General features: G+C 35.6%; 3 protein-coding genes and 1 pseudogene across 7 annotated transcripts; 2 read left to right on the forward strand and 2 right to left on the reverse strand.

Moving 5' to 3' along the window:
* Nucleotides 1-415: 415 nt before the first annotated feature.
* On the reverse strand, nucleotides 416-1,659 carry LOC125848397 (uncharacterized). The gene is made up of 2 exons (XM_049528252.1): nucleotides 1,361-1,659; nucleotides 416-1,263 (listed from the first exon to the last, which is right to left on the reverse strand). The coding sequence occupies exons 1-2, from the start codon at nucleotides 1,602-1,604 to the stop codon at nucleotides 545-547; spliced, it is 963 nt and encodes a 320-aa protein (XP_049384209.1). The 5' UTR covers nucleotides 1,605-1,659; the 3' UTR covers nucleotides 416-544.
* Nucleotides 1,660-3,017: 1,358 nt separating this feature from the next.
* LOC125849527 (uncharacterized) lies at nucleotides 3,018-11,345 on the forward strand. 4 transcript variants are annotated; one of them, XM_049529614.1, is made up of 7 exons: nucleotides 3,018-3,146; nucleotides 8,846-9,058; nucleotides 9,681-9,860; nucleotides 10,055-10,136; nucleotides 10,209-10,316; nucleotides 10,564-10,722; nucleotides 11,068-11,345. In XM_049529614.1, exons 1-7 carry the CDS (start codon nucleotides 3,108-3,110, stop codon nucleotides 11,262-11,264), a joined length of 978 nt encoding a protein of 325 aa, XP_049385571.1. In that variant the 5' UTR covers nucleotides 3,018-3,107; the 3' UTR covers nucleotides 11,265-11,345. The 4 variants fall into 4 exon arrangements, with proteins under 4 accessions (XP_049385571.1, XP_049385569.1, XP_049385567.1 ...); XM_049529612.1 differs by lacking the exons at nucleotides 8,846-9,058; nucleotides 9,681-9,860; nucleotides 10,055-10,136; nucleotides 10,209-10,316; nucleotides 10,564-10,722 and adding exons at nucleotides 5,139-5,318; nucleotides 5,527-5,608; nucleotides 5,681-5,788; nucleotides 6,038-6,196; nucleotides 7,642-7,733 and having other exon boundaries at nucleotides 3,019-3,359; nucleotides 11,160-11,345; XM_049529610.1 differs by lacking the exons at nucleotides 8,846-9,058; nucleotides 9,681-9,860; nucleotides 10,055-10,136; ... (1 more) ...; nucleotides 10,564-10,722; nucleotides 11,068-11,345 and adding exons at nucleotides 5,139-5,318; nucleotides 5,527-5,608; nucleotides 5,681-5,788; nucleotides 6,038-6,196; nucleotides 7,642-8,006 and having other exon boundaries at nucleotides 3,055-3,359.
* Nucleotides 11,346-11,682: 337 nt separating this feature from the next.
* On the reverse strand, nucleotides 11,683-18,529 carry LOC125849529 (beta-galactosidase 8-like; annotated as a pseudogene). The gene is made up of 19 exons (XR_007444649.1): nucleotides 18,100-18,529; nucleotides 17,895-17,990; nucleotides 17,592-17,704; nucleotides 17,418-17,490; nucleotides 17,241-17,333; nucleotides 16,896-17,039; nucleotides 16,599-16,687; nucleotides 16,401-16,506; nucleotides 16,235-16,322; nucleotides 16,010-16,128; nucleotides 15,493-15,657; nucleotides 15,030-15,229; nucleotides 14,757-14,863; nucleotides 14,258-14,367; nucleotides 14,012-14,116; nucleotides 13,280-13,390; nucleotides 12,881-13,092; nucleotides 12,445-12,772; nucleotides 11,683-12,067 (listed from the first exon to the last, which is right to left on the reverse strand). The product of XR_007444649.1 is annotated as a beta-galactosidase 8-like (transcript).
* A 2,291-nt stretch (nucleotides 18,530-20,820) lies between these two features.
* LOC125849528 (uncharacterized) lies at nucleotides 20,821-26,826 on the forward strand. The gene is made up of 5 exons (XM_049529615.1): nucleotides 20,821-20,937; nucleotides 21,681-21,984; nucleotides 22,109-22,231; nucleotides 22,934-23,224; nucleotides 26,614-26,826. The coding sequence occupies exons 2-5, from the start codon at nucleotides 21,721-21,723 to the stop codon at nucleotides 26,818-26,820; spliced, it is 885 nt and encodes a 294-aa protein (XP_049385572.1). The 5' UTR covers nucleotides 20,821-20,937; nucleotides 21,681-21,720; the 3' UTR covers nucleotides 26,821-26,826.
* Nucleotides 26,827-27,580: the final 754 nt, after the last annotated feature.

Here is a 27,580-nt window from a genome sequence, read left to right on the forward strand (position 1 = left end):
CCATGTGATATATGATTCGTGTCATGCTTATATAATTGTTTAAAGAGACGTATTAAACAATTTTTTACTCTCCTTATAATCCATTATTAGTATTTTATTAACATACTTTGTCGTACTCTGGGTAAACTCCACTGTGTAATAGCTTGCAAAGGGAACTAAACCACACTATGTAAGTCATATGCGAGAGACTTGACTCAAAAGGCATTGAGGGGAATCGATTCAGGGTCATCTCCGTGTGGATAACCACCCTTCAAACCAATTGAGTCATCCGGAAGGATAGTCTCACATGTTATATAGTTTAATTGAGTTACCTCAAATCATTTGAAATTGAATAAAAATCCCCAATTGGAAAAACAAGTAATCAGTGTCTATAGATCAATTATTCTACTAATAAGTTTTAGAATGCTCCTTTAGTTATCAAGAGTCAAATGTTGTGATTATTCAAACCAAAGCAAACTAGATTTCAACATAGATAAACAAGAGAGATTTATGAGAACAAACAATATATGCTAATACAAGCTGCTACTATATGGAGTTGAACTTATTATTTTCTCTCAGCAACATTTTTTCCAGAAGTGAAAACAGTACAAGAGTTGCAGTCAGCTGATAGAAGTGAACTAGTCTTGTACTTGTCATCACCACCAACAACCGCCATATCGACCCCTGACTTGGCTGGATTCTTGAAACTTGGCTGGTAAGTCCTGCCAAGAATGCCTTCAACTTTTGGAGACAAATCAAACAACCTGAACTGCACTTCTAAGTGAGCAAAGCTATCATTTTTAGGTATACCATAACTATGTATCGCGTCCTCTTCTTCTGTCACAGGAACAACATTAGCTGAGATTTCCACTATTTCTTGAATTGTAACTCTTATACTGTTTGTTGCTGAGGTCCTTTCCAGTTCAAGGTTTTGGTCAGGGGAATTCCATACCGATGAATGGCCTAATGGAACACTTAAACTCATCCCATTATAAGTGAATTTCAAATGATCAGCTTCTTGATCCCAATTTTCAGCCTTGGCTGCTTCAAGTGTGAAGTTATGTGAGCCAAACATGAGGCCTATAGCTTGAATCCATGTGAAATCTCGCGATCTGCCAGCAGGACGGATACCAATGAAACGAGCATTTATTTGAACGTTGACATCTGAAATTAGGCTGAAATGCTCATCTTTTTTACCATGGAAGTAGAAAACAATCCCATCTCCACCTATGAAACGAGGATCGTAACAAGCTGCACCTGGACCATCACAATTTGGTTTTCGTTCTGTAACATATGTACAAAAATTCATTAACATAATGTTACTTCAGATAAAAAGGATCAAAAAAATATAGCTAAGCTACAATGAGTCTAAAATACTTACTTCTGCATACTGCTTCACATTTAGGAGAGTAACAATCAAGAAAACACTCTTTAGCATATGGATCTTTCGGGTGAATTTCAGGGCACTCAGAAGGGCAAGTTATATACTTGAGATAGCATTTGCTGTAACGTTTATAGCACGTGACGCGTTGAGGTTTAACATAAGCTGCTTGTGTTTCTAGTACCATAATAGCATTAAGCAATAACAGAAGGATAACTGCAAATTGAAAGCCAAATGGATTCATTTTTTTGATATTTTTGGATGATGAAAGTAGTACTGAGTGATGTAGGAAATTATCCCTCATCTAATGCTTCTTATATAGTAATGTTATTATGTATAATATTTAACTTAGGGACTTTTGGATACATGTTATCTTCTTCTCTAGGTGCAATTTGCACACAAATGGAGAATGAACAAACTTTGGTTATAGAAGACTTTTTTTTCCTCTTCTTGCTGCCATCCAGTAGTGTTAAATGGCCAAACCAAAATGCCTTGCATGGAAAATATTACTTGGTGTTTGGTATGCATCCTTTATATGACTTCTCTTATTTGGGGGTGGGGGTGGGGGGGGGAGGTTGTTATTATAATGTAAAGATTATTTATATAAAATTATTGTATATGATTTTTGTAGCAAACTTATGACATTTTTGCTTGAAGCTTGACGTGTCAAACTCAAATTTTTGATGATAGTGTATGAAGTTTTAAACGTATACATTTGAAATTGAAAGTAATTTTTCTAAATCTTAAATTACCAAACTTTTTTCTTGCAATATTATCACGAGTTTCTAATGATAAATCAGAAATTTTATCACTAATTTGAGATAAATAAAAAAATTATCGCACATGAAATTTCTACATTATTTTATGTTAATCGCTACTATTTTATATCTTATTTTTTATAATGTAATTTATTTTTGAAATTTTAGTTTGAATTGGGGGTAGATAAAGGAGAAATAGGAAAAGGAATAACAAGAGGGGGAATCCATATTTAGCCAACAAAAATGAAAGTTCACATACTCAATTATATTTCCCTTTACCAACATGGGTTGTGGTGCATTGGTGGGAGTGTTTCACCATTAACCAGGAGTCTTGGATTCGAGTCCTGGGTATGGAGAAAATCCTGTTGGGAGCGCCACCCTCGAATGGGCCCTGCAAAGCGCGATCCGAATTTAGTCGGAGCTCCAATGTGGGCTCTGAACATCGAGTGGGAAACCGAAAAAAAATTATATTTCCCTTTACGACCTAAGGGCTCATCTGATACGAATGATAACAAATAAATTATCTCAAAATAAATTTTAGGATGAGTTTATCCCATGTTTGATTGAAATAAAATCAAGAGTTATATTAGGATTGTACCATTAATTTTATCCCACCACATCGAGGGTGGAATACCAATACTAAAATAACTAATTCCAAGATAATTACTTGTTCCCAACCATATGGGTGATGTTGCAACTAGACAAAACAATGGGTAGAATTTAATTATTAAAAACTATATGGGTGATGTTGCAACTAGACAAAACATATGGGTAGAATTTAATTATTGAAAACTATATGGGTGATGTTGCAACTAGACAAAACATATGGGTAGAATTTAATTATTAAGAACTATATGAGTGATGCAACTAGACAAAATATAGAGCTTTCAAGAACAAGAATAGAAACAAAATACAAGAAAGTTGTGTAAACCTCTCCAACTCTTCCCAAAACCTTGTTAACTCAGTGATAAAATTGATTGTGATTAAGTATGAAGGCTGTAGTAATCACAAGTCCTGGTGGTCCAGAAGTGTTGAAGATTCAAGAAGTGGAAGACCCACAAGTCAAAGATGATGAAATCTTGATTAAAATAGCAGCTACTGCCCTTAATAGAGCTGATACCCTTCAACGCCAAGGTAAATACCCACCCCCTAAAGGAGACAGTGAATACCCAGGTCTTGAATGTTCTGGAACTGTTGAAGCCGTCGGCAAGGACGTTACTCGCTGGAAAATTGGTGACCAGGTTTGTCTGATTACAGTTTCCATTTTAAAAAAAATGACAACTTTATTCTTGAAATTGAAGCTTAATTGTTGTTTGTTATTGTAGAATTGTTATATTTCCTTTTGATGTTGGGTAATATGACATGGAGGAAGTTATCTGAAAATGCCTAAATCTTTGGAATCTATGGGGACTTGGCTAAGAACACAGCACAAAGGAATAAGATATCTGAAAATGCCTAATCTTTCGAATCTTACTAGCTCCATTTCAATTTTTTTTTGTGTGGTTTTGACTTGACACTAAGTTTAAGAAAGTAAAGACATTTTTTTAATTTTGTGGTTTTAAACTCGGGCTTGCCTAGTGCGGGTTACCTCTCCTATGTGGTTTGCGAGCTATTGCATAGGAGCAGGAGTTTTACCTTGCAGCCAAAGGGTAGCGGCTGCGGGTTTCCTTGTCATCAATTTTTTTTTGTGGTTTTAAACTAAAATATGTAGAACGTACCAAAATGTCTTTTAATCCTGTGATGTTAAACAAGCCTTATAAAAAGTTAAAAGTAAGAGTTGCCAAAAAGGGAAAAAAGACAATCTTTTTGAAACAGACTAAAAAAAGGTAAGTAAAACAAACAAATTAAAATGGATGGAGTATTTTTGTTAGAGTTTTCTATGTTAGACTAGGAATAGGTAGGAATTAGAGAACCATTAATGGGTATTGGAATAAAATGAGCCCCAATAGAGAAGAATGGATAAAGGATTCATATAGCTTGACTCCACCTAGTTTGAATTTTTGGGGTAGTTAACTAGTTATTGTTGTTGTTGTGTATGGAGTAAAATATTTCCATTTCATTTTGTGGTGCTTCGTTTGACATAAATTTGATAGAATTTAATAGTGGTGGAACCCTTCGGGGTGGCCCAGTGGTTTGAGCTTGGAACTTCCATGTTGGAGGTCTCAAGTTCGAAACCCCTTGCCAGCGAAAGCAAAGAGTTTGCCTTCTGGGTAGAGCTCGTCACACCAGGCTTGCCTAGTCCGGGTTACCTCTATGTGGTTTGCGAGCTATTACATAGGAGCGGGGTTTTACCCTGTGCACACCCAAAGGGTAGCGGCTGCGGGTTTTCCTTGTCATTAAAAAAAAATAAAAATTTAATAGTGGTGGAAGTGGTGATAATTAAGTACGAGGAGGGGGNGGGACTTCTATGTTGGAGGTCTCAAGTTCGAAACCCCTTGCCAGCGAAAGCAAAGGGTTGGCCTTCTGGGTCGAGCTCGTCGCACCAGGCTTGCCTAGTGCGGGTTACCTCTCCTATGTGGTTTGCGAGCTATTGCATAGGAGCGGGACTTTTATCCTGTGCGCACCCAAAGGGTAGCGGCTACGAGTTTCCCTTGTCATAAAAAAAAATAAAAAATTTAATAGTGGTGGAAGTGGTGATAATTAAGTACGAGGAGGGGAGAATAATGTCTATATCTTGATAAGTAAAGATTAAGGGTTCTGGAGTAGGAGTTGAGTGCAAAATGACCTCCGCCCATCAGGGACAAAAGGCTTCTTGTTTCAAGATGAAAGAATTTCCCTGAGTAGTAACCTGAATGATTCTGGACTAGCCCTGGTTTGTAGGGTAGCAGTTAATCCATTAGCTTCCTGAAGTGAAACTAGAACAATATTAAGTTCTTGTTATGCCTTAGCAGGAGACGTTGCAGTGATGCTTTATGAGTTTATGTTCTTTTTCTTTGTTGGTTTGGAGAGTACATTTCTATGTATTGTTTGAAAGGGAGTTTTGTTTAGTGCATTGATGGTGTAAAAGCTTCACATAATAGGTATGTGCTCTCATTGGTGGAGGAGGTTATGCAGAGAAAGTAGCTGTACCTACTGGACAAGTTCTTCCTATTCCATCAGGTGTTTCTTTACAAGATGCAGCTAGCTTTCCTGAAGTGGCGTGTACTGTTTGGTCGACCATTTTCATGACGAGCAAGCTTTCCTTGGGTGAAACGTTTCTGGTGATTAGACAGACCATATCTATTCTTTAAAACAATTTGTTGTTTAGCAGTAGTTCCTTTTTCTTTTATCTATGCAGATTATCAGCCATTTAGTCAATTGGCAGAATCTTTTGGGTAGTATGTTCACAATTGAATCTTTATGTCCTTGATTCTGGTGGAGTAAGATCAAGTACGTGAAATGACTGATAGCTACATGTGTTACATTCAGATACATGGAGGCTCTAGTGGAATTGGTACCTTTGCCATTCAAATGGCTAAGTGCCTTGGAGTCAAAGTTTTCATCACAGCAGGTTCATGATGATATCTTATCTTATTATGGAACTGAAATCATTCAGCTAACCATGTCAAGTCTTGTTAACCAGGAAGCGAGGAAAAACTTGCCGCATGCAAAGAACTTGGGGCTGATGTTTGCATCAATTACAAGACTGAAGACTTTGTTACACGCATCAAGGAAGAAACAGGAGGGAAAGGTAATCATTATCATAGGCATCATTTATTATATTAGAAACTAGGTCTGCTTGATAAACAAACAACAACTACGCCTCAGTTCCAAACAAGTTGGGAACCTGGTCTTTGTGATATCAATTAAAATTTGAATATGCATGTTTCTGTAGAAAATTATGATGGTTATCATATATCTCATGGGGCTATGGGGGAAACCACTCAATTTCTTCTCATGTCTGACATTGGTGATATTCTAATTTCAATGTTCAACACAGGTGTTGATGTCATACTAGATAATATAGGAGGTTCATACTTCCAACGAAACCTTGACAGCCTCAATGTTGATGGTAGGCTCTTCATTATTGGTTTTATGGGAGGAACAGTGACACAAGTAAATCTTGGCTGTTTGTTAGCAAGACGCCTGACAGTGCAGGGTAAGTGCAGATGTGCTCTGATATATTTGGAGTGATCTTTTCTGTGAAATGTATTCTTAAATTTGATATGGTGAACTTGTCTGACCAAATACTCGAACAAGCATGCTGTTAGTCAACTGGAAGAGAGATATCTCAAGACACTCTACTGTAATTCCAGTTTCTTTCTATTCCCACCCCACCCTGACTAGCTCAATGAGTGGGGCGGAGATTGTATTCATATAGTTGCACATGCCAATAGATGACTTCTAAGGGCTTGTGTTCAGTTGGGCTTAGACTGTAGATTCAGTTGGTTAATTCCATGGGGAAGCAATGATTATCAATTGCAGCTGCAATTCTAATAATTGGTGCCCAAGAAATGAAGTAATCTTAATTTACCCTGATCTTAATATTCTCTAACTTCTCTTTCTGCTGCACCTTTTTCGTTACATGCAATTGCTTCTACTTCAATGAAGCTTATGTAAAGCAAGTTTCTCTCTCTTCCTCTTGTGTGTGTGTATATCCAGAGCCTAGTGTTCTCCACTTCGCAAATGAACTGTCTTGAAGTCTCGGTGTTCATTTGCCTCGTTGATATCCCTTATTTTGACAGAGTGAGAAGCTAACTTTTGTGACACGTGGAAACCATGTGTTTGTATCTTTCTTCCATTTTTATAAGGCTCTCTCACATATCCTATCATGCTCCTTTACTTTTGTCCTCTTTACTTTCCCTCACTTCACTTCTACTACTGTTCCTCCCGTAGCTTTAGTTCCTTGCAGTAATCAGCCTCAGTTATCTCATAAACAGTCCTGGCTTTCAACCACCAACCATGGTTTATAATAATCTGGTGACTTCTATGTGCACTGACCTACTTTAATTTATTTCAGGATGGGAAAGATAAGATAGTGTAATAGAAGCAAAAGCAACACAAGCTTCCACTGATATTACTGGGTTTTATTAGATGGCATAGGTCTCAATTTAATATCAGGAGAACTGAAATATTCTGATTCATTTTTCATATATTTACCTTATCAAGAAAAAAAAAAGAAAAAAAAAGAGAGAAGGTGATTCATCTTTCATGTGAAGTTGAGCTATGTCTCTTCTTTGAAATCCTCATTTAGTAATTCTTCGTCAACTTGGTCAGATTTCGGCCTCTTCCTTCCGGGTACTTGTTATGGTTAGTTTGAATTTTGAAATTATTAGTCCAGCTCTCTCATTCTCGCATAATCCTATCCAACGTGTCTATTCCCTCCATGTTCTAACTGATCCTTCTCTTAGTTGAAGAATCCTTCATTGATATCTTTGAGGGAGTTCTCTTTTTATAATAAAGTTCATAGACAATTGGAGAGAAAAAATTCTTTTTGGAATGTTGAAATCTAGTCTCATGGATTTTTTCTCTGATTGAATGCCATGGACCTCATTTTTTATTGTGTTTCAGTAGTTTTTATGTCAACTTGTGACTTTTCTACAGCTGCTGGCTTGCGTAGTAGAAGCGCAAAAAACAAAGCTCAAATTGTGAGAGAAGTGGAAAAGAATGTTTGGCCAGCAATTGCAACAGGCAAGGTGAAACCGGTGGTGTACAAGTACTTCCCTTTAGCTGAAGCTGCTGAGGCTCACCGGTTAATGGAAAGCAGCAAGCACATTGGAAAGATTCTGCTTACTGTTTAAATGTTGTAAAAGAGAGATTTTCTTCATTTTTTTGTTTGCGTANCCCCCCCCCCCCCCCCCCCCCCCCCCCCCCCAAACCTTTGCTGCATGTATTATACTTTGCAATGTTCCAATAAAACAAAACCTTTTTATGATTTCCCACTTTTCATTTTTTGTTTGCGTGAAATAGATTTGCTGTCTATTTCCAAGTTAAGTACAAAATACAGAATTTGCATGTCATTCTAATAATAGAACAAAAACCATGAACACAGCTGGAAAAAAGAGCAAAGGTTTCCTTGTAATATTCTGCAAGTCATACAATTTGTATATTATGTTTGGTAGCAAGTTTTGAGATATTTACCTGAAATTTTACTTGTCGAGTTCAAATTTTTGATGATCATACCTAAAGTTTCAGACGTATATGTTTGAAATTGAAAGTATTTTTTAAAACAAATTTGAACTACCAATCTTTATCCCTACAATATTTTTCATGTTTTTTTCTCAATAATATCCACTTGACATAACTTTAATTGTGCATTAAGTTTTTATAATGTAAATCATTACTCATATCTTTAACTTTATTTTTTTTGTTGTTATTATTAAAAGAAACCATAGATCGAGGTGATGTTGCAACTAGACAGAACATATAGCTATCAAGAACAATAATAGAAACAAAATACTCCTCCTCTGTTACTTTTTTTTTTCCTAGTTAGGCGGCTAGTCCAACTATTTTGAATTTTCTAGTTTGGCGGCTAGTTTAACTATTTTGAATTTGCGTTGTATAGGGCCATATTAGAAAGAAAACACTCCCTAAAAAAGATTTTTTCATATCCAAGCTCGAATTCAAGAGTGGAGTAGAAGCCCATCTGCTACACTACATGTGGTACTCTACTACTCCTTTATGTATGCAATAAAGTCTAGTAAATCTCTCCAAACTCTTCCTAAAACCTTGTTAACTAAGTGATAAAATTGATTGTGATTAACGAAGGATGAAAGCTGTAGTAATCACAAGGCCTGGTGGTCCAGAGGTGTTGAAGCTTCAAGAAGTGGAAGACCCACAAATCAAAGATGATGAAATCTTGATCAAAATTGCAGCTACTGCCATTAATAGAGCTGACACCCTTCAACGCCAAGGTGAACATCCACCCCATAAAGGAGAAAGTGAATATCCAGGTCTTGAATGTTCTGGAACTGTTGAAGCTGTCGGCAAGGACGTTATTCACTGGAAAATTGGTGATCAGGTTTCATATATTCATAGTTATATATCTTGTTATGCGATTATGATGTCATGAAATTAAATATGATAATGCATAGATGAAGAAGGAGATATTACAGTGATGTTTTTATGAGCTTATGTTCTTTTTCTGTGTGGATTTGGAGAGTACATTTCTATGTATTGTTTGAAAGGGAGTTTTGTTTAGTGCATTGATGATATAAAATCTTCACATAATAGGTATGTGCTCTCATTGGTGGAGGAGGTTATGCAGAGAAAGTAGCTGTACGTACTGAACAAGTTCTTCCTATTCCATCAGGTGTTTCTTTACAAGATGCAACTAGCTTTCCTGAAGTGGCATGCACTGTTTGGTCAACCATTTTCATGACGAGAAGCTTTCCTCTGGTGAAACGTTTCTGGTGATTAAATACCATACAATTTGTTGTTTACCAGTAGTTCCTTTTTCTTTTATCTATGCAGATTATCAGCCATTTTGTCAATTGGCAGNCATAGATGAAGAAGGAGCTATTACAGTGATGTTTTTATGAGCTTATGTTCTTTTTCTGTGTGGATTTGGAGAGTACATTTCTATGTATTGTTTGAAAGGGAGTTTTGTTTAGTGCATTGATGATATAAAATCTTTATAATAGGTATGTGCTCTCATTGGTGGAGGAGGTTATGCAGAGAAAGTAGCTGTACCTACTGAACAAGTTCTTCCTATTCCATCAGGTGTTTCTTTACAAGATGCAGCTAGCTTCCCTGAAGTGGCATGCACTGTTTGGTCAACCATTTTCATGACGAGCAAGCTTTCCTCTGGTGAAACGTTTCTGGTGATTAAATAGACCATACAATTTGTTGTTTAGCAGTAGTTCCTTTTTCTTTTATCTATACAGACTATCAGCCATTTAGTCAATTGGCAGAATCCTTTGGGTAGTATGTTCACAATTGAATCTTTATATCCCTGATACCTGTGGACTAAGATCAAGTACGTGAAATGACTAATAACTACATGTGTTACTTTCAGATTCATGGAGGCTCTAGTGGAATTGGTACCTTTGCCATTCAAATGGCTAAGTGCATTGGGGTCAAAGTTTTCATCACAGCAGGTTCATGATGATATCTTATTTCATTATGAAACTGAAATCATTTAGCTAACCGTGTCAAATCTTGTTAACCAGGAAGTGAGGAAAAACTTGCTGCATGCAAAGAACTTGGGGCTGATGTTTGCATCAATTACAAGACTGAAGACTTTGTTACACGCATCAAGGAAGAAACAGGAGGGAAAGGTTATCATTCTCATAGGCAACATATGTTATATTAGAATTTAGGTTTTTTTGATAAATAAACAACAACTACGCCTCAGTTCAAAACAAGTTGGGAATTAGGTCTTTGTGTTATCAACTAAAATTCGAATATGCATTTTTCTGTAGAAAATTACAATGGTTATCATATATCTCATGGAGCTAGGTGCAACCACTCAATTTCTTCTCATGTCTTACATTGATTATACTCTAATTTCAATGTTCACCGCAGGTGTTGATGTCATACTAGATAATATAGGAGGTCCATACTTCCAACAAAACCTTGACAGCCTCAATGTTGATGGTAGGCTCTTCATTATTGGTTTTATGGGAGGAACAGTGACACAAGTAAATCTTGGCTGTTTGTTAGCAAGGCGCTTGACAGTGCAGGGTAAGTACAGACGTGCTCTGATATATTTGGAGTTTAAGAACTTTTCTTGTTATGGTCTGTTTGAATTTTGAAATATGGAAATTATTAGTCCAGCTCTCTCATTCTCGCATAATCCTATCCAACGTTTTCATTCCCTTCATGTTCTAACTGATCCTTCTCTTAGTTGAAGATATCTTTGAGGGAGTTCTCTTTTTATAATAAAGTGCATAGACAATTGGAGAAGAAATAAATTCTTTTGGAATATTGAAAGCTAGTCTCATGGATTATTTCTCTGAATGAATGACATGGACCTCATTTTGAATTGCGTTTCAGTAGATTTTATGTCGATTTGTGACTTTTCTACAGCTGCTGGCATGCGTGGTAGAAGTGCAAAAAACAAAGCTCAAATTGTGAGAGAAGTGGAAAAAAATGTCTGGCCTGCAATTGCAGCAGGGAAGGTGAAACCGTTGGTGTACAAGTACTTCCCCTTAGCAGAAGCTGCTGAGGCTCACCAGTTAATGGAAAGCGGCAAGCACATTGGAAAGATTCTGCTTACTGTTTAAATGTTGTGAAAGAGAGATCTTGTTTTTCCTTGTATTATACTTTTACTTGCAAAATTCCAATAAAACAGAACCTTTTTATGATTTTCCATTTTCCATTTATTTTGCATGAAATAGATGTGCTTTTTTTTACTGGTTCCTACTATTGCTACCCTTCAAGTGTACACAGGGTAAATCCACTCCAGTATAGTTGCTTGCAAACCACACAAAAGAGGTGAATTGCACTAGACAAGCTCGACTGAGAAAGGATGCAGGGGTTTCGAACTTGAGGACCCCCCCNCCCCCCCCTCCTTCATTTGGGAGATCCCCTTCTCAACCAACTTGGTCACCCTTGCTGGTGTTTGAGTCCATCTTTACCCTACTTGTTTAGTTGTAGTTTCCAATTTCCTGTCTATTGCCAAGTTAAGTACAAACTACAGACTGCAGAATGAATTTGCATGTCATTCCAGTAACAGAACAAAAGCAAATGAACACAGAGCTGAAAAAAGAGCAAAGGTTGCCTTATAATACTCTTTTGGATCATCAAGACTAGGGCTGTACTGAAGTGCCATAGATGACAAGTTGCACACTCAAGCTGGCTCTGGTTAAAATAAAGACCAGTACCTTTGATTGCTAGAAGCAGAAAATTTGACAAAGAAGGTTACCGCACTAAGCCAATGATTACACCTCCTACCAGGACCATAGAATTTGATGATTCAAACACTGCAAAAAGCTTCAACAGCCAGACTTTTTGGTACTCCAGGACATGGGTCACCAAGTTTAGCCATGGTGATAGGAATGGAACATCCTGAGTTGCCAACACACCCCTGCATAGTCATTCAAAATTGTCAGATCAAACATATGAGAAAATGGACTTTGGCTTAACTCAAACCCAAAAGCTAGCTCGTGAAGGAAACAAGAATCGATAGGTCTGGCTGTGATACAAGAATCGATAGGTCTGGCTGTGATACCATGCGAAGAAAATTGAACAGTAAGTTTAGCTCAATCCCAAAAGCTACCTCATGAGATGAGGATTGTCCAAGGCGAAATAAGGAGATCAAAATCCATCCCCTCAACCAATGTGGGATCTGATAATTCTTTGATAGTTCAAGCCTTGATGAAACACTTTGAGTAGTATATGGGGATTTTCAGAAGTTATCACCAATATATGTAGAAACAAATGAAGAAATGCTAGTAATATTACCTGATGAACTATGGATAACACATCCAAATGGCAACTCCCTTTAATGAATGCTCCACAATCTCCTGTAGGAGTTCCAAAGCTAGCAAAGTTAACTGCAGCGATAGTCCATCCTTGATCACAATTCAGTTGCAATAAAGGTTTTTGAGACGTAAGATCTTTGTTTGGCTTCCAAGTATCAACAGGTGGAGGATCTGACTCAGATACATGAGCACAAATTTTTTGCCCAGATCGCGTTGAGAAAGATATCTTTGAAGGGTCACCACCAAGCTCTTCATGTAGCACAAGCAGGTTCTTTCCAGGCTTTAACCAACTGCGCGGTACATGGTACCTATATGAAGGCTTAATAGTTAGTACTCAGTGAAATCAATTTGCAAGGAGGATCATGACAATGCAAAGCATCAAGAATAAAATACACTAGCCAAAGCTATCTACTCACAACACTTGAGCAGGTTGACCACATTTCTTCAAACATTTCCATGAATCATAAGCTCCTCTGTAGTCACAATTATCAGAACAGCCTGTTGAGGGTGAACGATAAGAAGACCAGTATCTCCCTATATGCTCTCCATTTACCCATGCCTGACCTTTACCCATACTGGACAGATTTAGCGAAACAGGGCCTCTTCCTTCTGGAGGAGAAAAGCTAGTCTGGAAACAAGATATCCAAGAATCAAGACAAGAATACAACAGATGCAACAAATTATCTTAGCACCAGCATTGACATTAACTGCCACTCTATTGCTAGAAAGGTACTTCTTTCTTTTGTTGTCTGAAGAAAGGTACCTAAATGATAAGCAATTGACATAAAACAAGTGAACCAAGCAATTCTACACACCTTGTACCATATCAAACTCTGATTTGTTGGGACAGAACTCCCCTGAATCCACAGTGAACTATTTGCAAGACTAACTTTATCAAGTCCAAGATACTCACCTTCTAGTCCTACCTGAAAATAAGTGAAGTCTCATGTTATCCTCGTGATCTTACAAGAACAAATCATAACCTTCTGAAGTTACAGAGGCTAAAACAAAACACTCCAACACTCCCAAGAGAATCCGGAAAAAGAAAAGGAAGTCTGCAACCAACATCTATTCTGTCCTTAGCAAGCTTGTTTTTGTACGGTTAATCCAACTATTACCTTTTTATCTTTTGGTTGCAGTAGAGTGCTGACCTATCTAGGATGCTAGAAGAACTCAGTTATCAGAAGCTAACTTTATAGAATTTCTTCCTGTTAAGTACAACTGTTTGTTTGTACTGAACTTCAAAGTGTTCTTAGAGGTAATCATATTGAGTGTACTTTTGACATGCATTTGGTGGATATTTTATAACAATAATTATGCTGCTTCATTATGCCTTCCCACAAAGCTCTTTAATGTTCTTGTTACTTCCTTTGTCGCTTTTCATATTACCTAGTTTGGTTTAAGAACTCAGAGAGTTTCTTTTTGGCATTTGAATTACTTATACTCTTAATTTTATAGTTCGGAATGTGAAATCATATTTAAACAAGAAAAATAAAGACTGCATGAAATGGACATAATAAAAAGGATTTGTTTGTCACTTCAAGAACCTGGTAGATCCATTCTGTAGAAGAAAAATTCTTGGAATTCTTCAAATCGCTGAAGATAACAGAAGATACCCCTGCTCCAGAGATGTCAAACCATGGTCCATAGTTCTAGAGAATCACATGATAAATGAGTAAGAAACAATTTAATCAAAGTGGAAGCAGTAACATTCATGATTGAAAATAACTTCAATAATATGTGCTTCAACATGCAAAGCATTGGAAAAGCCTATTTTACTGCACTGGACTTACCTGCAAACCAACCATCATGCTCAATATGTCCACTGTATTGCTTCCTTTCTTAAGATGGAGTTTTTTACTTAGCACAAAGCTTGCATCATCGTGATTACCATAGCCGAATCCTAAAGAAGGCACCAAATCAGCTATCTTAGCACTTCTCTTTGCCTTAAGGAATGTTCAAGGTAAAAACTGAAGCATATTAGTCTTCTTCTTGGATCCGTTGAGTTGTGTGAACCGCCTCATCTAGAGCTTAATCTATCATATAGGGGACACTGAATTTCTTCTTTTCAAGGGCCTAGCACATGATAAGTTTCTTATAAAGGGTGGTAGTGAGATTTGAACTAGGACTTTTTACTTGTTGTAATACCATGTTGAGTTGAATGAATTGCTTCATCAAAAAACTTAATCTATCAAAAAATTACACTTTTACGTTGTTGTTGAGATCACGTTCGAATTTCTGTCTAAGTTATTAAACACGGTTAAAGAAGTATACATTAGATGAGATAGTTACCTACTGGTTTCTTGTTTACAAAAACAAGAGCTGCATGTCCTAAACTTCCAATAATTAACTGCAGTTCTTTTGCTCTTCTTTTCTTAATGTTCTCCTCCACATTTATACTGGCAAGAGAAAGAAAAAGCAACTTAGAGATATTTCATCAATGAAGTACCAAGGTGGGATATGACCTTTATTTTCTCATGGAAGCCAAATATTAGCAGCTTCAGATCAGCTTCTTCCGTAAAGAAATGTAACATAACAATGACAAGTGAAGGAAAAATAATTTACCTTGTTGTATACCAAAGGAAATCACTGGTATCCTTTGTTGTATTTATCTGCTCTAGTATGTGGGGTGATGCAAATGAATGATTATTTGCGATACCAATTTTTTCTTTGTACCAGCCCCAAGGATCTGACTCCATCGAATTTTCAATTGTGACTGTGTTGTGAGTAAATGCTGTACTTCCTGTCGTTTTTTGTGAAACAACCTTTTTTCATTATGAGTAAAGGCAAAAAGAAATGTTAGATAGCAGTAGCAAAATTGAGGCAAAATAGACTTCAGTAAAGCTTCTTAAGGAGGAGTTATTCTTTCATAGTTTCATGTAACAAGAAAAAATAGATATTTTATGCATTTCTAGTGGAACAGATATAGAAATCTATCATTGCTCGTACAATGCCATTATAGCATCTAAAATCATAGAGGGGATCCTCCAAACAGATCAAATCTGAAAGTTGAGTAGGACTGCAGTACCTTCGCCGTGTTGAATATGACATTCTTACAGTCTGGAAGGATGCTAACAGACCAAGCAGGAAGAAAATATGACTTCCCATTAAATGTAACATTTGCATCTGAACTGTTACCATAGTTAGCAAGGAAAGCTGCACAGTCATTGGAGCTTTTGTAATATACATGTGCCTGTTAGACATTTCTGATGTGTCAAAATTAAAAGAACAAGTGACATTGGTCCAACATTAAAGAATTTAGTTACTCATAGACTGACAAAAAAGCTAATTCAGATATCTAATGATGAAAAATAAGATATCTAGCCTGCAGGAGGTGTTAGAATCCCATATCGGTTAAGGGTATGAGCTGAAGTTCTCTTATACGGACTTAGACAATCCTCACCTTTTACCTAGCTTCTTGGGATGAGTTAGGCATCAGGTACACTTCCTTCACGGTTTTTAGATTCAAATTTTTGTGTTATCTACCTCTAATCTATTAAACAGCTGAAATCTGGATCGAAGACATCTCACTATGTGTCATTTACCTCAAGTTTCAGACCAAGGGACAAATGAGTTGGATCTGCATTGACCAAATACTCTTCACAGTGTTTTATCGCCCTGTGTAAGTCGCGTAGGTGGCCCCACTTTGGCTGACTTATGAAACCTGTATTAAGTACGTTCAATTAGATAAGAAGAACCTTAAGACATCAGTTTCAGGAGATGCTTAAATAGATCAAATGTTTCCTCTTATATTTAAGAAGATAGCATACCATACTCATCTATGGGGGCATCATAGTCGTAGCTTGTTGCTACTAGAGGACCTCCGGCTGTTCGACCAAAATTGGTGCCACCAAAATACTAAACAAAATAGATGGCATAACTATTCCCAGAAGTAACAAGATCAAGAACAACATGTGAATATTAACATGCATTTACCATGTAATAATTTTGAAATGTACCACCAGTTTCAAAAAAATGTGCAACAGCAAAAGCTAAGTCTTCAACAGGTCGATAAGGAACAGGATAACCAAATGCAAGGAACCTGCAAAACAAAACAACACCTTGCAAGTGATGAAGGAAAAGAACACGTCAGGAGTCAGAGTCCTGATGATAATAAAAAGGAAGAAGATTTACCATCCAACGTAGTTTTCTGTCCACATCTTTGGCTTGGTTGGGGAATTTGGTGTGAAGCGATCACAATAGAATCCATTACATGTGTTTATCTGCATAATCAACATGTTTGCAGTTATCTCTTCACTAATTTAAGTGTCCTTTCACTGTTGATTTAAGAAGCAAAACTATCAATGGTAACATCAGCAGGAAGTTTAGTTCAAAAGGGTCTTGAGATGACTGCATTTTGTAACATACTAACATCTAATAGCTAACAAAAATGCTTCTGATAGACTGCAAATGAATACCATAACCACTTACAACTGAATCAGGTGCATCTTCTTGTGCACACATCACCCAAGGGACAGTCGTATTAAGATTAACAGCAGTTTCTGCAGCCCATTTTACATATAGCTCTCCACTGATTCCATATGCCCACTCAACATTTCCATACTCATTTTCTACCTGTTAAGAGGATAGATCACTGATTAACACAAAAAGAGGGACAACTAGAATTGAAAAAGATGAAGGTGAACTATCAAGTAATAAGAGTGTAAAATTCAGGAAGAAGATCTGAACTACCACATAGACATCCATCATCACAAAATTGGTAACAAGAAGAGGTTACATGGTGAACTATCAAAAAAGAAGAAAGGATTAAACAACCTGAGCGAGTATAATTGGACCTCCTTGTGTAGCGAAGAGGTTCTCTTCCTTCATAAGATTAACAATCTTGGCGAGAAAGAGTTTCATTTCATTCTGCTTTGCAAACAATACAGGTTTCTTCAACTATTGAACATTTAATAGGGCCAAAAAATAGAAAAGAAACACAGACTGGCCAACACTTTCCTTAAAAAGCTCATTTGTTGTTCGAAACTGTATTCCAGGGATAAAATGTAGCCACATAGGGAAGCCCCTGCTCAGAGAACAGGATGGAGATATTAAGACGAAAAGTTAAGACCCTGTTATGATGTACATGATAAAAATAAGAAAATGAGTTTGCTGTGATGAACTAACCCATAGTTCCATTCAGCACAGGCATATGGACCGATTCGGAGATGCACGTATAAGCCAGCTTCTTGTACTGTCTTCACAAACCGTACAAGGTCAAACCTGCCTTCGAAGTAGTACTGCAAGAGTAGGAAGTGATAACTACAATTGACACTGCTCTCTCTATGTTTTAACAAATAATTGCATTGCCCCAAATGAGGTAAAACAACTTCCTATGTGCTAAATTGATAGCTAAATGCCAACTAGTGAGCATCGTAAGGGAGACCAATCAAACTCGCGTAAAAACACAAAATCGAAATGACTTCATACCTCTCCTTTGACAGGTTCATGATAATTCCAGAAAACATAACTCTCTATCACATCCAATCCGCCTTCCTTAGCCTTTCTAATGATCTCTGGCCATATCTACATTCAAAAAGAGAACCCCTTTATAATCCATGTTACATATTGTCAAACTGAAAATCAAGAAGAAAAGAGAACACCCCACATTGCCATATAAGAAGAAAACACTCACCTCAGGTGTAGTTCTTGGATAATGTATTGATCCTGATTGCAAAATTCTCCTCTTTCCATCAATAACCAATGCCTTGTGATCATAAGTTACTGTCGTCGACGCCCCTCTTTCTAAAACTAAAAGCATAGACAAAACTATTACCAACAACAATTTCTTGCTTTCCATAGTACAGCTAGATGGTCACATAAACAAGAATAGAGCAGTGACTTTATAACATCCAATAATACTTTTGGACCAATAATTGTAGTAAGGATGATTTTTGTCCTTAGTATGTGTTGTTACTGAAAAAAGGTGAATCTTTCTTAGTTTTCTCCCCATAATTTTGTACTATAAGGTTGGAGTCATTGAGGTGATGATGGCTATGTATTACCAAGATTGTATTCAAGTGATGTCTCTAGCACTGATTAAAATTCCAAGAGCTAGCCTACAAAATATGAAACAAATAAAATGTCAAAATTCAAGATGCTAATATATGTAAGGTAAGATTGAATCAGACAAAATGGGAGACCAAATAGGTAAAGAGATGAAGGTGTATATATTCACAATTTTACATATTATGATTGTCATCTTAACAATACATTAACTAAGTATGTATGTAAATAAATATGTGTATTTAAGTTTCATTTTCTCTCTTACGGTAAATATTTTTTTATTAAGCGTCTGTTTCGAAAGACACCAAATAATTGAAATTGGTGTAATTATCAGGGTAGTAATTATCAGCCTAGTAATTACACAACTTAGTAATTACGCTGACCTGTTTGTTTGCCACATTGTAATTGCAAGTGTATTGTTTGGTTGCACAAGTGTAATGATAAGGTTATATTGAATTTTAAAAATAAAAAGTAATTATTTAAAATTAAAAATTTATATTAGACAAATAAGGACCTTTATAAATGATATTAAATTGAATATATAATAAACATATGTTCATAAATAATATTTATAAAAAATAATTCGTTTATAGTTTTCAATTAGTATATTTTAATTAAATTAGTCATGAAAATTAAAAGTACAAAATTTCTATGAACAACATGAAATGCACGTTTGACCAAAAAAATATTATAAATATCATGTCATAAAATAGCTTGCAATATAAAATATCGAGTACTCCTAAAACAAATGAAATTGAAAATACAACATAAGTTTTAAATTCAAAATAAAAAATTTAACATAATACTGTTATGTCAAATTTCAACATAACATACATAAATATGATTTAAAGAAAAGGAAAACGTAAGTCCATAACTTTATTCAACAATGAATTCTACTTTAATTTAAAAATTAGAATACTAATGAAATTATACTAATTTTTTTTAGATAATACGAAAAATTGCATGGAATCACATGAAGTAAGGCTAAGAATAAGAAGGACATGAAATATAAATAATATAAAGTAAAAAAAAAATATTTTTAGAAAATATTAGAATAATAAAATTAAAAATAATTTAAAATAATAAAAATAAAAATACATTAAAACGAAAAAAATAGAAATAAAAGGAAGAAATTTAAAAGTAATCAGCTTGTAATTACATCATGTAATTACCAACAATTCATAGTCTCCCCTTGTGAATTGGAGAGTGTAATTACCCTATCAATTACTACCTGCTAATCAGGTAATTAAATAGCCAATCAAACATGAAAGATAATGTAATTACATCCAATTACACCAAATCCTATTACCAGGGTGACTTTCCAAACATGCCCTAAAGATTATCTATGTATTGTCAAATGAATTCTTAAATTTGACTATTTGAGATATACATAGATAATCTTGTTACTTACCTTTTACTTGTTATTATTCTTTTTATTGTCTTCTTCTTTGTACTTGAATTTGTTGCACTTAAGCAAATTATTTTTCGGGAGCAATCTCTGTATCTTTATGAGGTAGTGGTAAGATTTACGTATATTTTACTATTCACAAACCTCACTTGTGGGATTTCACCGAATATGTTATTGTTGTTGAATTCTAAAATTTGTTTGATTACTAAAAATAATTAAATCAATTTCAATTTACAATTAAAAAAATTATTTTATCAATGACGCTTTTTTTCGTGTGTGTAAAAAAATATTCATTTGTTTTATAGATAAGTTCATAGTATAAATTTGAAAAATAAATATCATAATATTGAAGAAGTAAGAAAATAAAAATGATAATATAAAAGTTAAAATATGTGTTTAAAAAAGTCAATTAAAATATAACACAAAAAAATACTATATGTAACAGAAGTTTTTTTTCTTATATCAAGTAAAAAGATTATAGAAATAATATTTACCCATTTAATTCATTTCATGTTAATAAATAAAATCAAAGTAGAAAGTAAAAATATCAACAGAAATACCGCGTGTTAAAACGCGTATTTATACTCCATTCTTGAAATCAATATACTATTGAACGCGTATTTATACTCCATTCTACTCCCTCCGTCCCTTTTTAGTTGTCCACTTTAGAAATGACACACAGATTAAGGCAACAATGATTAGCACAGTGAAGTTACAATTTTACCCTTATGACAACTTTTCACTTCAAAATTACAACCACTTATTTGAATTAAAATGAAATAAATTGGAGGGAAACAACATACACTTTTACAATTTTCAAAAAGTGTAAATAAGGGTATAATAGGAAAAAATTTGTTGTCTTTTCTTGATTTGTCAAAATGAACAACTAAATAGGAACAACTAAAAAAGGAAATATGGATAAGTAAATAGGGACGGAGGGAGTATATTTGATGCCAAGTGCTCTCACTAAGTAGAAATTAGAAAGCAAATATACTAGTAGATTCACAATACTCAGCACGAATTTGTTGTCACTGATCTTCATTCTTGATTTATTTTACTGTAAGTAGTACAAGAATTTCCACAAACACTCAATTTGTTTGTTTATAACTTTAATTACTGCTTGATTCCTTCTTTGTTTTGTGTTTTGGGTGTGCTTGATGATAACTTCTCTACCATCTTCTTCCCCTCTCCTTTGGGTTATGCGGATCTTGATTCTTCTATTATAAATTTATGGGGCCCTAGAAGTCCAAAGGATATGGGTATTTTTTTGTATTTATTCAATTTGCTGTGTATTGATTTGGGTTGTTTTTTGTTTTTCAAGAAAACATTTTATTTTGATTCCCCAATTGTAAAATCTGTATTTTTAACTAAAAATTCAACATGTCCCTTGAATCTTGATTTAAAATCAAGTTCTTGTTAAATTTCCGGTTCCTTAGAAGTCAAAAGGATATGGGTATTTTTTGTATTTATTCAATTTGCTGTGTATTGGTTAGGGTTGTTTCTTGTTTTTCAAGAGAACTTTCAATTTTGATTCCCCATATGTAAAATCTGTAATTTTTAACTAAAAATTCAATATGTCCCTTGAATCTTGATTGTAAATCAAATTGGTGGATAGATATCAAGCTCAAGTTTTCTCAAATTTGATATTCTGCTGAAGAGTTGTATGTTGATAAATTTGTGTGCGGTTCTCCTCCTAGCATGGCCTTGAACTAGCAATATTGAGAATAGGTCTAGTTGAAAAATGCAGTCAGTTGAAAAATTGGTGAATACCAGTATAAAGATCTTCGGTATTTGATTTGCAGGAGGAGCTCTGTCTTATGTTCTTGCAAGGCTTGGTAAAATATGGACTTCGCTAGTATGGACCGTGCACAACTCACTATGGTGGGATCAGGATTTTCTGCTTTGCTTTCAATGCATTTCACAATACAGCTCTTGTCACAACACCTGTTCTTCTGGAAAAACCCAAAGGAGCAAAAGGCAATAATCATGATTATATGTATGGCTCCACTTTATGCCATTGACTCGTTTGTGGGTTTGTTAGATATTCATGGAAGCAAAACATTTTTCATGTTTCTAGACTCAGTTAAAGAATGCTACGAGGCTGTGGTAAGTTGCTACCGTGTGATGGACATGCCTTTGTTATTGGTGCATACACTGTCTACTAGTATGCTTTCTAGTTTGACAGAAAAAATAAAGCAAAACATGCTTCATTTGATGTTGTTTTTTTCAGGCAATTGCCAAATTTTTGGCTTTGATGTATAGTTATTTGAATATATCCATCAGCAAAAACATTGTGCCTGATGAAATCAAGGGGAGGGAAATTCACCATTCCTTTCCAATGACTCTATTTCAGGTGTGATTATACTTATGTTTTAGCTTTCCTCTCAATATGTGCCAGATGATTATGCATTCAATGTATTTATAACTAATATCAAAATTAGTCTCCCTACCCCACAAAGGTAGGGGTAAGGTTTGTGTACATCCTACCCCCTCCCCAAACCCCACTTGTGGGATTACGCTGGGTATGTTATTGTAACCGTTGCGTTTGAATCTAGCCACTATTGGACTTTCCCCCTTTAGTGTTTACTGTGTAATAATATCATTTTGAAGAATTTTAGGGGCAAGGGAAAGTCCATCCCCCATTATATTTCTTTTTGTTCTGAAGCACAGGGCTTCTAGTCGTCTAAGATAGACAACCAAGTTATTTGAGTTATTACCCTAGTGTAACCAATTAATAATTATGACTCTATATCCTAAAGAAATTATATTAATCAGATCCTGTCTAAGTGCAGATACAATTGTCTAAACTTAGAGTTAAAGTGCTTGTTCTTTCATATTCGGATGACTTGGAGGCTTGGCTTACTAACACTTACATAAGTTTTCTTATAATCTGGGTGATGTGAGATATTAGGTTGAAGTTTGTCTTCCTAATTTTGTCAGTTGTTTAATTGAGCTAATGCCTTTCTTACTCTATTTCACTAGAATGATTGATAAAGTAGTATTAGAATGGTGGATTGTGTCACCATGCATCTAATGTTCTTCCTGCCAATTGCAGCCCCGCACTGCTCACTTAGATCACCGGACACTGAAACTTCTCAAGCATTGGACATGGCAGTTTGTCATCATCCGTCCAGCATGCTCTATCTTGATGATCACGTTACAGATTCTTGGGTTGTATCCGAGTTGGCTCAGCTGGACGTTTACCATCATTCTCAATATTTCATTCTCAGTGGCCATGTACTCCTTGGTTGTTTTCTACCATGTTTTCTCCAAGGAACTGCAGCCACACAAACCACTTTCAAAGTTCATCTGCATCAAAGGGATAGTTTTCTTCAGCTTTTGGCAGGTAGAGACTCCAACTCATCTCCTCTGCCCCCCAAACCCAGAAATAAGCAACTGTTTGTTTTACATAAATGTGTGTTTTGCCAACTCTCTTGATTCATTCAATTTGATCAAAAAGGAGAGAAAAAGGTGAAAACCGGGGAAAAAAAATAAGGTCACTTGGTATTTGACTACTACGATTTTTCTTTTCCTATGCTTCATCAATTCTATTTTACTTCTTACATTTCCTTTGCTTATACTTCATCAATTCATTGTCATTGTTGTCTTCTTTTCTTCTTGAATCTGTAAAGCTTCCCCTCGTCTTCAGCTTCTTTTTCTATTTTCTTTTAGAATTATTTTTTCTTAGTATGTGAGTCATTTGGTTCTACTATGAAGCGAGGGATTGTTGGCTCGTGGGTCAAATGATGCACTTTGCAAACTCCCTTCATTGATTGAATTTGAGCAGTAAAAAAGAGAAAAAACTCCCTTCATTGATTGAATTTGAGCAGTAAAAAAGAGAAAAAGAGAAAGCAGAGGGAAAAATAGGATCATTTGGTATTAGACTAAAATTATCCTTTGTCTATGCTTCATCAAATCATTTCCGTTGTCTTCTTAAATTTCTCGAATTTGTAATGGTTCCTCCTCTACAACTTCTATTTCTGTTATTCTTCTTAATTTACTCTTTTTTTTCTTTTTATTCCAAGTATGTGAGTAATTTTCTTCTACTATTCTAAACTCTCTTGATTTCTTGTTTGGTTTTTTTTTTAATCAAAAAGGATGGGGGAAATAGGATCATTTGGTATTCAACTACTAAGATTATTCTCATCAATTCATTATTGTTGTTGTCTTCTTTTCTTGAATTTGTAACAGTTCCTCTTCTATAACCTTGATTTCTATTCTTCTTACTTTACATTTTATTTCTAAGTATGTGAGAAGCGATGGGTTGTTGGCTAGAGGGTGCAAAGATGCACTTTGCAGAAATGTGCGCTTTAAAATCATTTCTGCAACCCATCGCTTCTCAGATAGTCGAATATGTAATTGTTCCTTCCTCTACAACTTCTATTTCTATTTTTTGTCCTAATCTTTTTTTTTCTTCTATTTATTTCAAGTGTGTGAGTAAATTTCTTCTACTATGAAGCAAATGGTTGTTGGCTCATGGAGAAGCAATGCACTTTGCAAACATGTTCACTTTCCTAACTCTCTTGATTTGTTGTTTTTTAATCAAAAAGGATAGAAATAAAGAGAAACAACGGGGAAAGTAGGATCATTTGGTACTCGACTACTAAGATTACTCTCATCAATACATTATTGTTGTTGTGTTCATTTCTTGAATTTGTCACACTTCCTCTTCTATATCTTTGATTTCTACTCTTCTTACTTAACATTTTATTCCAAGTATGTGAGTCATCTACTTTTACTATGAAGCGATGAGTTGTTGGCTCGTGGATGCGAAGATGCACTACGGAGAAATGTGCACTTTACGAATTCTCTTGATTTTTTCAATTTGATTATAAAGTAAGACAAAAAGAGAAAATGGAGGTTTATGGTCATTTGATATTTGACTACTACGATTATTCTTCGCCCATGCTTTCATCAATTCATTGCTGTTTTTGTCTTCTTTTCTTCTTGAATCCGTAAAGCTTCCTCTTCTACAACATCTTTTTCTATTCTTCTTTTTTTTTTTCCTGAATTATGTGATTCATTTGCTTCTACTATGAAGTTAGGGGTTGTTGGCGGGTGAAGCTATGCACTTTGCAGAAATGTTCACTTTGGACTTGTCTTTCTGCTTTGTTACTACAGTAGCTGGAGCAATTGACGGTTAATCAATTAACATTGAACACTAATTTGATTTTCATTGTTATCTTTTTGTGGCATTATAGAATTTAATGATAATTATTTTATGTTAAGATCGACGGTCCTGTCAGCGATGGCTTTCTTTGCTTTTCACTTTTTAAAGCGTTATTTGAAAGAAAGGATGAAAATATTTGTAATCTATAGAGGCAGCATAAGGTTATAGTAGCCCTACTCCCAAGGGCATGATTGACTGGTTGAGGTGTAAGAGTAGCGAGGTTTGAATACCCAGTACGAAGCGTAAAACCAAATCCAAAATATGTCAAGTCTTTCGATTTATAACTACTAAAGTAGTAATAGAAGTCCCTTAATGGGTTTGTAGTTACATGTATTGAAATGGAGCCAAACCCATTAAGGGACTTCTATTACTAAAATTATAAATCAAAAGACTTGACTTATTTTTGATTTGGTTTTACCTACGTGTAAGTTTCTGCTAATTTTGACCAACAACCAATACTTATTAAGTTCCTCTGATGCTGTTTCCTCACTGCGTCTTTGTGGGAGTGGTATGGGCAGGGGGCACAGATTTTGCTTATTTGCAGGGATGGGAACATCTTCATTTGGTTTTGCCTCGTGCCAAACCTTTTACTGCTATCCTCTACATCTGTGTGCAAACCAGTAATGGAACCAAAACACACCAAGGGACACTGAACTATATCTATGTACTTCTAGGTTTATCTGTAGCTTGGGAAAATGATTTCTGTATGGAGGACTCGGTTTCATTATTTTTACAACAAGATGTCAAAATTTGTGTTTGCTCGGACTCTTCAAAAATGTCACGCATGTTGGATTCTCCAAAAGTAGTGTATTTTTGGTAATCTGACACGGGTGCAACATCGAAAGTGAATAGTCCATGCAACTTAGGTCAAGATGATTGAGACGTAGAAGAGCGCACAGATGGGTTCTGCGGTTGGGCTCACATTTTATCTGACCAAACAAGTGAAAATTAAAGGTCTTTAATATGTCTGCCTCCAACCTCCTCTAAAAGGTTATGTCATTATGAGTAGATAGCTGTTATTCTTTTACAATCATCTCCTCTGAAGTTTGATTGGTGGATGGATATCCGTTGTGTGAGTTTGAGGCATGGAATCACTGTAATGAACTGGTTATAGGATAATATAAGTGAATCCTGTTAGTTACCACAGGGAAACGTGATGTAAAGGTTAGGCTCACGTCACGAGTTCAAACCCTACCGCAGACCAACAACAAGGTATTTAAGTGGAGAAAGGTAGAGGGCAGATCCATTATCCACTGAGTTTCAAATCACGAGCCACTGACTCTCGGGATTTCTAGGTTATAAAAAAAAATAATGTGTCCTGCTAGCCAACAATCATCATCAAGCAAAGGATACAAAACACCACCATTAAAATATTGAATCCTGTTTAGATCCTCTTGACTTGCATACCATTACTATTGAATTTCTTTCAACTTCTCAAAAAGGAGGTATTGTTTTCTTTGTTGTGTTGTTTCTGTAGGGAAGCCTCTCCGTTTGATGCTTTGCTGGACTGAGATATGTTTTTACCACCACTGATGCAATAAACTATTCATCTCTGAATTTTGCAGGGGTTGCTGGTTAAAATTCTAGTCTCGTGGGGAATTATCAAATCTCACCATTTTTGGTTGGATGTGGAGCACCTTCAGGAAGCCATTCAGAATATTTTAATTTGTGTGGAGATGGTTTTCTTTTCTGTTATGCAGCAATATGCATACCACGTGGCTCCTTACAGCGGCGATGTCGAAGCAAAGTTGAAATTGAAAAAGGATGACTAAGTCGATACACAAGACATTGGTGTGAATAGACACTTTTCCTCTGCGATCTTGCATTTACCACCAGTAACAGTGTGTAATGCTAGTTTTGTTGTTGTGTAACTTATTGATTCGAATCAAAGAGGCCTTAAGATAACTAATTTTCGTGTGTTAGTTAGCAAAGAAGATAGAAATTTCTATCATTCAACCAGTTTTTACTCATTTGTGGTTGGGACTTCTTAAAGTTGCATCAGTCATTTTTCTTCATGAGAGGCTGGTGTCCCTGGCGGCACCTGCTACAAGCTTGATTGTGACTTTGTAAGTATATATTTTCTTAATTTTCTTGAGAATATCATGACACTTTTCTATGGGGAACAAGTTAGGCTCTCAAAGTCGTGTCTTTTCTACCATGGCACACCGCTGTCAAGTGCCAAGAAAAGGCACGACCTTGGGCTTCACAACGTGTTACGGAATGAATCTCAATAGTTGATACTTTTCCCTTCCACCAGGCTCTACCATTTGCATGTCGAGTTCCTATGCCGGAGAAAAAATAACTCTTGCATACCCATTGTCGATCACAAACCATTTGTGATCATCTCTTTCCATGTTATGTTTCACAAGGTTTTAAGTGTTCTAACAGTTTGCATCGGGGGACATGCCTGAGAGCATTCTAAAATGTCTGACCATCTATGAAGTTGAGCAACTATCATCAACCAAAAAAGTGAGAAAGGAGAACCCAGTTACAAGTTTATCATGACATTGCAGTTAAATGCTTCAAAGCGTG

The sequence above is a fragment of the Solanum stenotomum genome, chromosome 12 (assembly GCF_019186545.1).
Source record: "Solanum stenotomum isolate F172 chromosome 12, ASM1918654v1, whole genome shotgun sequence".
Lineage (NCBI taxonomy): Eukaryota > Viridiplantae > Streptophyta > Magnoliopsida > Solanales > Solanaceae > Solanum > Solanum stenotomum.

Bases quoted from the DNA above. Each gene is read 5' to 3' on its own strand.
- LOC125848397 (XM_049528252.1), bottom strand. From the start codon at position 1,604: ATGAATCCATTTGGCTTTCAATTTGCAGTTATCCTTCTGTTATTGCTT. The intron at 1,264-1,360 runs GTAAGTATTTTA...CATATGTTACAG, and splicing joins ATGTGAAGCAGTATGCAGAA to AACGAAAACCAAATTGTGAT.
- LOC125849527 (XM_049529614.1), top strand. From the start codon at position 3,108: ATGAAGGCTGTAGTAATCACAAGTCCTGGTGGTCCAGAA. The intron at 9,059-9,680 runs GTTTCATATATT...TCTTTATAATAG, and splicing joins ACTGGAAAATTGGTGATCAG to GTATGTGCTCTCATTGGTGG. The intron at 10,723-11,067 runs GTAAGTACAGAC...ACTTTTCTACAG, and splicing joins AAGGCGCTTGACAGTGCAGG to CTGCTGGCATGCGTGGTAGA.
- LOC125849528 (XM_049529615.1), top strand. From the start codon at position 21,721: ATGGACTTCGCTAGTATGGACCGTGCACAACTCACTATGGTGGGATCA. The intron at 21,985-22,108 runs GTAAGTTGCTAC...TGTTTTTTTCAG, and splicing joins AAGAATGCTACGAGGCTGTG to GCAATTGCCAAATTTTTGGC. The intron at 23,225-26,613 runs GTAGAGACTCCA...TGAATTTTGCAG, and splicing joins TTTTCTTCAGCTTTTGGCAG to GGGTTGCTGGTTAAAATTCT.